The sequence below is a fragment of the Orcinus orca genome, chromosome 20, assembly GCF_937001465.1.
Source record: "Orcinus orca chromosome 20, mOrcOrc1.1, whole genome shotgun sequence".
Taxonomy (NCBI): domain Eukaryota; kingdom Metazoa; phylum Chordata; class Mammalia; order Artiodactyla; family Delphinidae; genus Orcinus; species Orcinus orca.
The window spans coordinates 1,232,702-1,246,667 of record NC_064578.1 but is presented as its reverse complement, the minus strand read 5'-3'; the positions used below and the strand labels follow the sequence as shown (position 1 = coordinate 1,246,667).

The window sequence follows — 13,966 nt, the reverse complement described above, 5'->3', positions numbered from 1 at the left end:
CCAGAGCCTGCGGCCCCTGTTCTCGGGCACGACTCCCGTCTCCTCCTCCGCGGGCTTCCTTCATACTCACAGCTCTATGCCGTGGCCTCGGCCACCCTGCCACGTGCCGTGGCCTTGGCCACCGCTCCCGCCCCCTCCCCACCAGTCACACGTGGGGTCTCTGTCACATGCTCCGAGTGCGTTCTTGACAACCGCCTCGGCCCACAAGTGGCCTCGGGGCCCTCCCCGCCCCACCCAGGCCACGTGGTCTGCACCCCTCCCCCAGGAGCGTTCGTAATCGGTTCTCCAGAGTGAAACAATCTCGTGTAATCTATCAGCGGCTATCGGGCCCATCGGAGGCCGGGAGTGGCCGGGCCCGGAGATGGCGCCAACCTCTAGCCTTGATAAAGTCTCCGAGTTCAGCAGTGATGAATGTTGAGTAAGTGCAGGCCGCCGATAGGATGTTGACTTGGCAGCCCTGCGGCTCCGGCTGAAACCAATCTCTCCCCTATCAGCCGGGCTGGGCTTTCTGGGCTTTCTCAGGCCCCGCTCTTTCTTCCCGCCTCCTCTGCTCCCCTTTCTCTCCACCTTGCCCGCCTGGGCCCCTGCCCCCAGGGACCGAGGTGGGGGACCAGCCCGCTGGCCCTAGCCCGAGAGACGGGACAGGCTCTGGGCAGGGGAGGATGCGGAGCCAGACCAAGGAGGTGGCAGAGAACTGGGGACTGCCTGGAGGCGGTGGCCGGGCCTCGGCAGCTGCACGCTGGAGTCCTTCCTGCAATCCAGCATCCACATTCTTCCGCTTAGTTTCCCACGGTGCCGAGAATAAACCCCGGCCGGCCACCCTGCTGCTCCGGCTTCTCTGCCTCTCTCAGCCTTGGTGCTCTTTCCTCAGCGGCCCAAACCCACCAAACTCCTTCCCGATTCCGAAACTTTGCACTGGCACTTCCCTCTGTCTGGAGTTCCCCATTCACAGTCCCAGCTTAAATACCGCCTCCTCCGAGGAGCCCTCAGTGACCACTCCCACACCCACCCACCATTCTTTGTCCTGTACCCATCCTGGCCCTTCATGATACCCAAGGTGTGTGTTCACCCCCCACCCAGACTGTTTACCCCCATCTGGACCTGTTTGCTCACGGCTGACCCAGCACATGGAAGGCCTGGTGGAGGGAATCACGGTGCTCCTGCGAAGGACCCCATCCGGGGGCATCTTTATCTCCTGCAAAGCCCTTCCCTGTCCACACTGACAGCGGCTCTGTGAGGTCGGTGGGTCGATACCCATTTCCCATATGGGTAAACCGAGGCCTGGGCAGGTTCCCTGGGCACAGCGCAGTCTCGGTTCTGCTTGGTCCTGAAGAGCCGTGTGGCCCAAGGTCCTGCGCTCTGAGGGCGGCTGCTCCTGGCCCGTTTCCCTCTTTGCACTGTGGAGCCGGTTGCCCCACCGGCTGGTGCTGGTGCAGGGCCTGGCAGAGCTTCGTAAACTGTCGAGGGCTGTGCTTACTTGTCTCGGGTCTGAGCCAGAGGGAGCAATAGCTCCTGGAGGGAGGGGCCCTGGGTGCCAGCTGCGTCACACCCCTGCTGACCCCCTACCACAGCCAGGGGAGCAGGCGGACACCCCCCCGTTGCCTCAGGGATCAGTCCGAGGGGGCAGACAGCAGTCACACAGACCAGGGAGGGGGGCTGCCCACAGGGGAGGGAGCCAGGAAGGGACACTGAGGCTGAGTGAGGGGAGAGGAGGCCTGGGAGCCACACAGACCTGGGTCCAAGTGCCCCCCAAGCCGGCCCCCGTCTCTACAAACAGGGACGGTGGGTTTGGGGGGCCTCGGCGAGAACGCAGGGCTCGGGAGGAGAGAGCAGGTGGCAGCCCGTCGCTCCCGTAGCTGTGAGGCCTTGGGCAAGCTTCTTTACCGCTCTGTGCCTCGGTTTCCCCACCTGGACGATGGGGTGACACTAAGGGTCGTTACAAGGATCAGAAGCCCCTTGTGGTGAGTCCAGAGCCCGGCCTGCTGCAGAGGCCGCCCGAGCGCTTGCTCTGCTACCGTCGTCGTGGTCACGGTGATGGTGGCATTACTCCTGCCTGGGACAGGCCCAGCGCTGCCCGTGGTCCCTCCTGCCCTGGGCGGCCTCGAGGGGTGATGCGTGCCGGGGGTCCGGGCGTGGCCCTGGGGCCGGGGCACCTAAGCCCCCCAGGTTCGCCCGTCAGCTGCAGGCTGGCCGCAGGGGGAAGTGGTGGTGGCTGGGGCTGGTATGTGGTGCAGACCCCCGGGTGTCAGCGCCCCATCTCCCTGCATCCTGTGGAGCCCCATACTCACCCAGGCCTCAGAGCCCCAGGCAGGGCCAGCCAGCTTATCTTCCGCCAGTGGGGGCAGGGGGCCCGCTCAGGGTCCCCGGGGCTGAGTCCCTGCTCACACCACCCCCAACAAGCAGGCTCAGCCCCCAGGCTCCCCTCTGGCCCCACCGCCACCACTGTGGACCCGGGTGGCCCCCAGCCGTGCCCGGCTCTGAGCCCACCTGTTCCCCTCCCCCACCTGTCCCGCAGTCACCAGAGTTCCCGGCGCACCTACTGTGCACCAGAGCTGGGGACGCCCCAGTCTCCAGGTACAGAGACGGAGAAGGCAGTGATGGAGTAAGTGTGCAGCGAGAAGGCGGGCGGTTCTGAGCCGGGACAGTTCAGGCCAGGACGGCCTCACCAGAGCCAGGGGAGGGCGGGCACCGGCGTGGGTCAGGGTGGCCGCAGCCCACGGTCAGGGCTTCAGAGACGGAGAACCGAGGTGCACTCCACACCCTTGCAGCCCAGTTGCCAGACCTCCTGTGAGGAAGTGAGAGCACAGGTGCGAACAGTAGGGGTCTGGGGGAGGGACAGGGAAGCCAGGACAGTGCACAGCCAAGCGGGGGTGCCCGGCGCTGCGTCAGCCGGGGGTGTGGAGAAGTGACTGGGAAAGGCAGTCTCAGATCCTGACTGACCCCTGCAAAGCTTTGGAGAGAAGCGGGTGGGGATTTGGGCTGCTGAAGTGTCTCTTTGTTGAGCCTGGGCTACAGGGGGCCCTGGGTTTTGTCTGGGTTACCTAGGACTGTCCTGCTCATCTTTCAGTGAACATGCCTCCAAAAGGTGAATGACACTTAAAGGATGGATTTTATTGTATGCCACTGATATCTCCCTGCGATATTTTAATGCGTTCAAAGCTGAAGTAGGTTGCAGCACTCGTGTTCCTTAGAGTACGGGGTCCCTGTTCCCGGAGCGCATGGGGCCTCCGCTGGCCTCCGCTCTGAGCACCCAAGCTCTTCCTCGACGCCGAGGGCTCCCCTTGCCCTCCCATGGCCCAGAGTGTGTTGTGCCAGCGGCTGGCCACTCTCCTCGGCCTGGCTTTCTCAGGACAGCGTGCCACCAGCACCTCCCGGGCGTGGCCTGGGTGCACATGGGGCCAGGAGGCTGCGCGCATCAGGTCCAGCTCACAGCCTGGCAGCAAAGGCGGGTGAATCCACGGTCACTCAGCCCCAGCCGTGCTGGGGACCTGCCCACCCAAGGCGGGGGCCAAGCCTGAGAGGCCGAGGGTCCGGGCTCAGGTCTGCTCCTCTGGAAGGAGGAGTGAGCCCCCTGCTGCAGGGTGCGCCTGCGCACCACCCAGCCCACCCTTGGCGGGGAGCCAGGCTGCCCCCCAGCGCCCTCCCGTCTCCTCTGTCCCAGGGCCACGCCTGCCACCGGGTATGGGGCGGGGGAGGACCAGCGTGGGAGGGCATCTGGACCCAGGCCCCCGGCGCACACGGAGGTTCAGACCCTCGCCCTCCCCTCCGCGGGGCAGCCTGCCCACTCGAATAAGCCATTATCTCGCCAACATCCTCTTTGTGGTCGCCCTGGCTGTCAGCAGGAACTGATCCTGGGTTGATGAGGGCCGCTGGCGGGTCACAGTGGAGGCCTGTGGGCCCCTCCCAGCCTGAGCTTGCCGAGGAAGAGAGGTCCCTCTATGCTCCGCGGGGGGGCCCGCATCTCGTCCCTGCTGCCGTGGGTGCAGCCCGCTAGGGGCAACGCCGGCAGCACCTCCCATGGCGTGGGCTGCGGGGCGGGGTCTCCCTCCGTCCTCCGCTGGGCACTGGGGGAGGGCAGCAAAGCATCAGAGCAACACCCCAGGGGACAATGCGAACCAACGTAAGGCTCCAGGGATGACCCGAGTGTGGGAGAGATTTCAGAGGTAGGAGGAGGCCTCAACCAGGCAGGGGGGCTGTCCTGGCAGAGGGACAGCGTGGGCTAAGGACCCAGGCCTGGAGGGGCGTGGACAGCGGAAGCAGTTTGGCTGCCATCCAGGGAGTGAGGGTGGAGGGAGCGGGGAGGAGCTGGGAGCCAGGACGGCCCTGTGCTAATGGGCCTGGACCTCCTGCCAGAGCGGCCCAGAGAGCAGTGGGCAGCTTCTAGCCACGTTTGGGGGGTGGACATGAGGTGGACCCTCCGAGGGTGTCCAGCATCCGTGCTGGGCCTTGGTACCCTAGCGGGAGGGTGGGCACGAGAGGACCCACAGGCGCCCAGGGGGCCTCCCAGATCGTCAGCCTCCCCCCACGATGCCTGCACCCCTGTGCTGTGCGAGCTTCTCAGGGACCATGGGCCGGAACCCACCTTCCTTCTAAGTGCTGGCAAAAGTTTTAAGAAGTTCTGCTTAAATGGGACCCTTGCTAGGCCCTGATGACCTTCCCTGGGGCCGAGGACCTGCCCCTGTCTGCCCGCCTCCCCCCTTTGCCCCTTTCCTGGCAGCCCTGGGCTCTGAGGCGTGGGCCACCCCTGCCCTTCACCAGAGCCCCGTTCGCTGGGCTCCACCTGCCGCCCCGTCCCTGCTGGGGGCTCCCCTTCTCGCCCGCTTCTCTCCATCCAGCTCAGCCTGGAAATCAGCCCAGCTCCTCATTAGAACTGGGGGCAGAGAGCAAGTCACATGGTCCCGAGGGGCTGGGGCCGCCTCTGTGCTCGGGGCCTCTGTCTCCTCGTCCCCCAGCCCCAGCTGGACCAGAGCCCGTCCTGGCTGGAGGGGCCCAAGCCCCCGGGACACAGCGCAGCCGCCCTCGGGGAGAACGGAGCTGTCCCCACCGCCTCCTGTCCCTGCCGTGGCCCGAGCTGCCCCACTGCCCGGCGGTGGGAAAGTCTGAATCTGTTGCTATTTTCTCTCTGTTATCGGGCCCTTATCTGGCTGCTGTGTGCCGCCCAGAGGCCAGGGTCTCTCCCTGGCAGCGCCATGCCCCCTCCCGCCCACCGGCTGACCAGGGCCAGTGGGACAGGAGGCCGGGCCGTCCGCCAGCCTAGGGGGAGGTCTTTCTCTTCCACCCACACTGCCCTCCTCAGGCCCCAGACCCTCATTCCCCTCCCTCCAGCCGTGCCCCTTGGTCCCCACGCCCCTGTCCATGCCCCGCCCCCCATCGCACCCCCAGAGGGGCAGGTGTGGCACCTCCCCGGAGAGTTGAAACAATAACAACAGTTGTAATAATAACCCCAGGTCTGTGCTCGGCACCCACGGGCACCACATTGCTGAACCCTGAGCCCAGCCCATGACTCGAGGCTGCTATAACCCACAGCTTTCCGTGAGGAAGCTGGGCTCGGGGAGGCGTGGCCTGCACAGGGCCACAGGCCTCAGCGTCCCGCTCCTCCTTCTGCCTGGAGTGCTCTTCCCCAGCCCCGCCCGCAGGCAGCCTCCTGTCCCATCGCAGATCTCCACTCACTCGTCGCCTCCTCCAGGAAGCCCTCCCTGACTGCCACTCCACCGCTCCTTGGTGGCAACGCCCACACTTGGATTTTTCGCGTTTCTTTCCTCGGGGTACGTGTTGGCTGCGGCAGGGTCCCCAGGAACTTGTGCAGGGAGACGGACGCGGGGCAGGTTTCACGAGTGAATGAAGAGCGCAGGAGTGAACGGCAGTTGAGAAGGAGGCCGTGGGCGCTCAGGTCCACCGCACCCCAGGCTGTGCGGGTGGGGATGTCGGGGGACGAGCAGGGCCGCGTGCCCACCAGCGTCCACCCCACCCCCAGGCCATCGGGCCTGCGTTCGTGCTCCGGCCCTGACACAGAAGGGGGCCTGGCAGGTGCCCCCACCTCTCCTTCCTCCTCTGCATTGGGAACACAAGGGATCTCCCCACAGAGGCATAAATGGCTGTGTAATGGCAGCCACATAGCGGGGCCGCAGGAAAGCCCCACGCCCGAGGTCAAGCGCGGAGTCCAGGTGGAGGCTCGTGGGGCTTTGCTCTGGTTGTTCCTCGTAATGTTTCCAGTGGCTGGGGGGGCGGGCACAGCCTGCAGGGGCCGGCGGGGGTTCGGCCGGGGCCTCCAGATTCCCCGTCCAGTGCTCTGAGCCACCCCGCGCTGCACGCCACCTGGCAGGTGCACCCCAGGGCCACCTCGGGCGATTCTGCCCTCCTCGGCTGCCAGCTCCGGCTTTCTTTGGGGCAGTCATCCAAAGGACCCCTCATCCAAAGGCCCCCCAGCTGCCTCCACATCACAGCCGGGAGGGCCATCAATCATCGGCAGCCTGGGCCTTGGAAGGGAGTCGGGTCATCCCGCTGCACAGAGCCTGTCTCCATAATTCAGTTTTAAAGCATGAAAAAAGGGAGTTGATGAAATTCCGCTATCAGCGCCAAGCCAATATGCAAAATATCTCACCCCCAATCAAATAGCTATTATGTTTTCATTTCCATTTCGGCGTCCGGCTTAATGAGCAGGAGACGGATCGGCTGGCGGGGCGTCTGCTCGCCGTGATAACTGAGGGGCTTCGGGCAGCGGGGGCCGTACCCGGTGCCGGGGAACACCGTCACCACCCGTGGACGCCCCCAGACAGGTGCTCGGCCTTGGGCCCAGGCCTCTCCTCGCGCCGGGCAATGGGGCCAGCGTCACCCTCACCCCAGGTCATCAGCGGGCGGGGGCAGGCATGGGGCCACACCTGCAGCAGAGGAGGGCTGTGGCCTCAGCAGCGTCCACGTGGGTGGTGTGTGTGGGGAGTCGGGCTCCTGCCAAGGGCCACAGGCAGGTCAGTCCACGTGGCCGGGCCTCCGTTGACTAATCTGCGAAGTGGGCATGACTCGGCCTCACCTCTGGGGTGTCGGAAGGCTCCCAGGCACTCACCCATCGTGCCTGGCGTCAGGGCCTGCCTCTTGCGGGCCCCTCCCTCCTGCTGGCCCTCCACCCCCGGGCTGCGAGGTGGGCAGGGGGCTTAAGGGAAGACATTTGTAGAAGGCTGAGCACAGGGCTAACATACAGGCGGCGCTTAATAATAGCAGTGCCCTGCTGGGTGCTGGGTGGTAGCAGCTGACGCCGGTGACGGGTGGTGTTTCCTGCGCACTTACTACGTGCCAGGCGCTGACCGCGGCTCCACACAGGTGAAACCGAGTTTCGTCCTGCGGGGCCAGAGCCGTTCTGCTTTCCGACCACAGGAAGGTGGAGTGACTTGCCTGTAGTCACACAACAAGGACACCGCCTGCCTGGCCATGGGTCGGCCTGGCTCCGTAGTTGGGGTGTCTGACCATACAGGGCCCCACAGGGGTCGAGCAGGGTCCTTCCTAGCCCAGGGCACCCCGGGAAGCAGCTGCGTCTCACCCCAGCCAGTGGAGAAAGCTTCCTCCCAGGTGGAGTGGGGACCCAGGTGCACAGGTGGCCCGGGGGTGTCGGGGGGCTCCAGCAGTGGCTCCGAGGCAGATGTGGGGCAGGGCTGGGGCAGGATTCGCAGCGTCGCATCCCGCTGTGGGCCTGGAGCCGTTCGCTGGTTGATGACTGTCTGCTGTGTTATCAGCGTGTTAATTGTGCTGGAATGAATTAGCGCATTAGGGTAAATTGCTGCAGCCGCAGCCTTTCTTCACGCTCCTGTCACGCTTTGTGCGGAGCGGGTGCCTTTGTTCTCCCACAAATGGAGCCGCCAGGAGCTCAGGGCCTCCCTGGGTGGCTGAGGCCCACCTGGGTGGGAGAGGCGTGTGCCCGGGCGGGTACAGGGCTCTGGTCGCTGCAGTCCCCGAAAGCAGAGGCTTCACACCCATTCTCCAGAGCCGGCCGCTGAGGCCCTGGAGTCCCGGCGTCGGCAGGAGGGACCACAGCTCTGGGGCACCATCTCCAGCTCTGAAGGAGCCGCAGAAGCCCCTGGGCTTCTAGAAGGAGTTAGGCAAGCAGGCCTGCGAGCTGTCCGCCAGGGCAACCGGCAGTGCGGGCTGGGGGCCAGTCCCACGGGCCGGGGAGCCTCTGCTCTCCTGCCCCGGCGTCTGCCAGGGGAGGTCACGGGGGGTCAGACCTCTCACCTGTCCCAGAGGCACGAGTCGGGTGTGCCCAGCCCGCCGCAGAGCCCACCGTGCGGGCGCGTTGATGAGAGACCGTGAGGCTTAGCCCAGGGCTGGTTCTGTGTGGTCTGAGCCCGGCCTCGGCCACGGGAAGTGACGGGAGGTGAGCGCCTGCGCTCCTGCTATCAGTACAGCTCTGAGGGGTCCCGGGGAGCCCGGGGCCCGTGGGTCTGTGGGGCCAGAGCTAGAATCCAGAGGGTGCAGCCGGACAGGTGTCTGCACAGGAGGAGCTGGGGAAGGTGGTGGGGCAGGGGGCAGCGCTGCCCGGGCACCTGTCTCGGGCCCCAGGGCCCAGCTGAGACAGGGTGGAGGGGGCCTGTGGGGGATTCGCAGAGCAGTGTGAAGCGGGACAGCTGTTCTCCGCCGTTCTCTCCGCCCACAGCGCTGGCACTGCCCCTCTGACCTCGGGGGCACAGGTTGCCACCCTGGCCTGCACTCCGGGACACGCTGTGGGTCTGGCTTCGCCACCCTCCTAGGTGGTCTGGGGACTCAGTCTGCCTTCCCACCTGTACGGAGGGCTCCATGGGGCACCCCCCGCGTGAGACCTGAGGGAGGATTAGTGGGCCGCGGAGGCTGGACTGCAGACGCTGCGCACCCACCTGTGTCCCATCAGCCATTTACCCCCTTAATCAGGCTGACGAGCTCTTCCTGTGTGCCAGGCACCAGGGCCCGCCCTCTGCACGTACCCTCAGAACCTCAGAACCTGAGTGTGGCAGCTTCCTGGAGGAGGGGTCCCAGGCACAGGGGGCAGGTGTGCAGAGCCCCGGGAGATGTTTACCTGCGGGGGTTGCGGATGTGCGCCGGGACCCTGGGACCCCGCAGAGTGTGCGCCTGCATTTCGGCAGCCCCCAGAGGCCCCGCCCAGAAGACGCCAGCGCAGCGCTGCGCTCACGCGTGGAGCCGAGGAGAGGGGAGGGGTCGGGCTGCCCGGGGCCAGCGTCCCGGCAAGAGCGGCCTGTGGGGCCGGCAGAGGCTGCGGGGCAGGCGAGGTGAGCAGGAGGCCGGGTGGCCCCCAGGCGTTGGTGCAGGGCTTGGGGTGGGTACATGGGTGGGGTTCGCACATCTACTCATGGGGGACCTGGGGGAGAGCCCCCGTGCTGACGGCCGCTCCCTCGAGGCCTCTGACCGCCTGGGGGGCCGAGACCCTGCTCGGACCCCACTGCGCCCGGCCCCGGGGCTGTGCCTGTGCCGGGGGGGTCAGGACGCCGGCTGTGGGGGGCAGCGCCTCACGACTCCCCTGGGGCTGTGTCTGCAGGTTCCCTCAGAGACATGGAGGCCAGAGAAGAGGCCCAGGCCGCGGACACCGGCCTCCCGGAGCGAGAGGCCACAGCCCTGGAGCCCGAGCCCCCGAGCCCTTCCAGTCCAGGTGAGTCGGGCGGTGGACGTGGCAGGCTGGGCCCTGGCATCCTGGCACCCTTCCCCGCGTCCGCATCCTCGCTGCGACTTCACGGGAGCCAGTTCCCACTGAGGACTCAAGTTCTCACACCTGCGAAATGGGCGTTGCACCGAGCGGCGTCTGCGGGCTGCCCGTGCCCACTGGGGCTTGGAGGGGCTGGTCCGGGTAGAGGAGATGCACACACCTGCAGAGGGTCTGGGAAGCCCAGCCCTAGTGGCAGAGATGGGCAGAGCAAGGCCCCGGTGGGGAAGGTCTAGTCCAGGGTGAGGCAGGGGGTCATATGGGCACTGAGTGACCTGGGGAAAGCCACACCCCTTCCCGGCCTCCGTGTACCCTCGATGAAACGGGCTTGCGTGCCTCAGCACACGTGGGGCTCGGTACCGAGCAGGTTCTCCTGTTAAGGCAAATCACCCCATTTTACAGACGGGCGAATGAGGCCCAGAGAGGTTAAGTGACTTGCCCAGGGTCGCACAGCCTGTAAGCACCTGAGCGGGATGCAACCCTAAGTCCGGGTTCAGGTTGGTTCTCCCGTCCCCTCTGTCTGCTCCCCACCCTACCCCACCCTGGACACCTGGAACCTCTCCTGGGGCCCTCCTGGCAGTCTCCCCAGGGTTTTGGGGCACTTTTCTGAAGCTGAGAACAGGACTCGGAAGGAGAGACTCCCACACACACACCCAGGGCTGAATTAACCTGACATTAGGAGGCCTTCTCTGTCTGGGTCCCCGGAGGGGCCTCAAAGCCGGGCCATCCTCTCAGGCCAGCTGTGCCCTCAGAGACCCCCAAAGACCCCCCAAGAGTCTGGGCCTCACTGCGGTGGAGGCCCTGGGGGAGGTCAGTGCCCTCACCCCTGTTTTCCAGAAGGGGGAGCTGAGGCTGGGGGGTTAGTGGAGGGAGGACTGGCGGGGTGGGCTCTGCCCTGGCCCCTGCTCTGAGCCCCGCTCCCCTCGCCCCCCTCGCCCCCCTCCACCCTGCCGGCCGTGGACAGCAATCTCACTCACATCCCCATTCCATATCACGAAGCCCTGTGCACAGAGGCTAGTTACCCCCAGACAATAGTCCCATGGGGGAGATGTAGCCATAAATGGGGCCGTTTTAGTGGGTGGTGTGACCAGGATTGAAGGCAAGATGGGGTGGGTGTGGCAGTGAGCAGAAACCTGCAGGACGGGTAGAGTTCCCCGTGCTACACACACCTGTACGTGCAAAGGCCCTGGGGTGGCACAGAGAGGGGACAGGAGGAGAGCCCTGCAGGGCTGGGACTGGGGGGTGGAGATCCTACACAGACGGTGGGGGGCTCCTCACTGTGGACCCCCATCCCCAGAATGTGCCAGAGTCTCCCCCGGCTGACCACAAGCCCCCAGTAAGCCTCGTCCTCTGAGACCCGCTGGCCTGTGTCCCTTTGCCCCGCGGCAGCCCCTTGGGGTCACTGGGGCTGTGCAGTGAGGAGGAGGCTAGGCTAGCAGGACTTGAAACCAAGGCAGGGGCTCCCGTCACCCGCAGCTGCCCCGGGGCAGCAGGCGGGGTGGAGGCTCAGGGCCTGGGCTCTGGCGCTCTGTTCACAGCTGTTACTGTCTCTACCCTCACCGTCACCATAAGTGTTTAGTGCTGCGGCCAGCGTTCACCCCGGCCTGTCCCCGCCCGGGCTCCTGCCCTTTCTGAGCCTTGGTTTCCGCATCTGTAACGGGGCGCCAGCCCCTCCGAGGGCCCAGGGAGTGGCGAGGGGCCCCCCATCACCACCACCGTCATCGGGTGCTGCGTGCTAATGGGGGCCACGCTCTCCAAAGGGCTAGCGGCTGGTTACTGGTGGACTTTGCCCTGGGGAGCCGGGCCTCTTATCTGATCTGGGAGCTGGGCTGCACGGGGTGGGGGCGGGGGCGGGACTGGGGAGGAGCTGGAAAAAAACAGCCGGGGTTGCACCTGGCACAGGCCTCAGTGATAACGCGCCGATGGGCGCGATAAGACGGCAGGAGCAATGTCTGCCTGTCGGGCGGGCCCGGTGCGGCTCCCGCGCAGTGGCTGGAGCTCGGATGCCAGCCGCGTTGATTTATAGCCAAAAGTAATAGGACTTTTATACCGTGTGATTGATTTATTCGATGTTAATCACGGCCCTTATCGCGGGTATTAATAATCTGCCGGGCACGTGACGTCACCAAGGGGGGGCTTTTACGGGCGCTCATCGATTGGGGGCCGTGGTGGTTATCGGGCCCAGCAGGGAAGGCAAATATGCCCTTTGGGCTGGAATTGGGTGCGGGGCCTGGCGGAGGAGCCCCCAGCTGCCGGCCGAGGAGACCAGGGATCCGGGCCACGCGTGTGCCTGCTGGCCTGGGTGTGCCGGGCGGGCAGCTATCGCTGCCGCAGTTAATAAGGGGCTGAGGGCTTTTCCAGGCCAAAAATGAAGGGGGAGAAACTGAGATGTCTGACGGCGCCCCCTGAGAGCAAGCTGGTGGGGGGAGGGTGGTGGCCGGAACTGTGCCACGTGCTCACCCACCTGGGCCTCAGTATCCCTCCCGGCCACAGGCTGGGGTGGGCGGGCAACTCGGTGCCCCGAGGCTCAGTAGAACCTTCTGGTGTTTTCCTTCCTGCAGATGCTACTCCTCCACCCCCACCGCTACCACCCGCCCCCACGTCCCCAGGAGGCTCTGAGGAGACGGAGGGTCCGGAGCCAGAGACGAGGCTGGAGGAGGAAGAGGCCAGCAGCCCCTGGAGCGGGCCAGGTAAGCGCGCCTGTGTCCGGGGTCTGGCGGCCTTGTCTCTCCAGGGCAGCCCTGGGGCCCAGCCTTCTGGGGGTCCTGGGAGCTGGCCACCCTGACAGCACGGGTGCAGCAGGCCCAGGTCTGTCCTGTTGCAAAGTCCAGCCAGCCTGTGGGCCAGCGGCTTCCCTGGAGGTGGGCGCCAAGCTGTGCCGGTGCTCAGGGCTAAACCCCAGGCCCCTAGCAGCAGATACGCCTCTGAGGCTTCCCTGGAGGTGGGAATGCGAGTCTGGAGCGGCCCGAGTACCTGCGCCTTCCCAGCCCAGCTAGGGGCTCAAGCCTGTGTGGGTGGAGAGGACCCACCCCTGTGGTGGCTGCAGCGCGTGGCGGGGGGCCGGAGGCCGTTCCGAGTGTTCCAAGACACTCCTGGATCAGGAGTGTCTTTGAAGGCGGTTTCGTGCTCCCAGCACTGCCCCACCCCCGCTTGTAGCTGGAATTCTGACCTTGGAGGGCCCACCAGATGTGTTGTGCCCGCGGCTCCCCGCTTCCACCGACGTATGAGTATAGGGCAGGCTGGGCGTGTCGGCTGTTGTCATGCTTCCTAAGTACAAGTGACGCGGCTGAGGGGAACCGGGGCAGTTCGGAGGGGTCCTGGGAGCTGCTGGGTGAAGGAGGGAGGGCGTGGTCCTCGGGAACAGAGGGAGAGAATGGAGGTTGCGCACTCAGGCCGGGCGCACGTGCACGTAGCAAGCACACATCGAGCACCTGCTGTGTCCCCGAGGTACAGCTCTGAGCAAACAGGGTCCTCAGAGAGCTGTGATGACACAAATGCAGTCAGTGGCCAGTGGAAAGGAGGCACGTGGCAAGGGCCTCATCTTGCCGGGGGGTCAGGGAGACCACACCAGGGCAGAGAGGACCCCCATGGTCTCCCAGGGGTGTCAGAGATGGCCTCCTGCCAGGTTCAATTTGAGTGGCCATGTGGACCCTTCATCAGGATCCCAAAGTGTCAAGGAAAGAGTGCTGGGATTGATTAGTGATGTCTGCGTGGCACCAAGGAGATGAGGTGGCACGTGTGCCTTCTGGTCCCCCTGCTGATTTAACACACCTCTTCCTACAGTAGGTAGGTGTCTGAGGCCCAGAGAGGGAGGGATGGGCCTGGTGGTCCCAGCCTAGATGGTGACCCCAGACCACTGGGAAACAGTCTACTGCCAGCGTCTCCCACCTGCATGGGCCATGGTGCTGCCTGGGAGTGAAGCATCCTGGGTCAGACAGGCTGGGGGTCCCCTCTGCTGCCCCAGGACGGGAATGGGGCTTAGCACAGGGACACCGCTGCCCTCCGGATGGACTCGGCCGCCCCCCACCCCACTTCAGTGACTCAGGGACAGGCAGGGGAGGGGCCCCAAGGGCTCTGGCAGGGACGTCCTCTCCTCACAAGGAGCACCTGGCCAGGGACAGGTCGTGTGTGTATGAGCCCCTCACAGCCCGGTCGGGCGCAGCTGAGCCAGGTACCCACCTGCCGGGGCTGGGCCATTCCGCACACAGGGGACGGTGCTGTGGGGCTGGTGCCCGTGGTCAGACCGCTCTGCTGCCTCCGTTTCCCCAGCTCTAGGACAGGGTAACGACG

At 65.7% G+C, this 13,966-nt stretch overlaps 1 protein-coding gene across 2 annotated transcripts in view; it reads left to right on the top strand.

Annotated features, from left to right (window-relative positions):
* ZFPM1 (zinc finger protein, FOG family member 1) overlaps positions 1-13,966 on the top strand; it is a 69,294-nt gene that overhangs the window by 16,891 nt on the left and 38,437 nt on the right. For both annotated transcript variants that reach the window (XM_049703174.1, XM_049703175.1), the window contains exons 2-3: positions 9,515-9,625; positions 12,238-12,366. In XM_049703174.1, the coding sequence (XP_049559131.1) occupies positions 9,515-9,625; positions 12,238-12,366 (240 nt within the window). The remainder of the gene's footprint in view (positions 1-9,514; positions 9,626-12,237; positions 12,367-13,966) is intronic.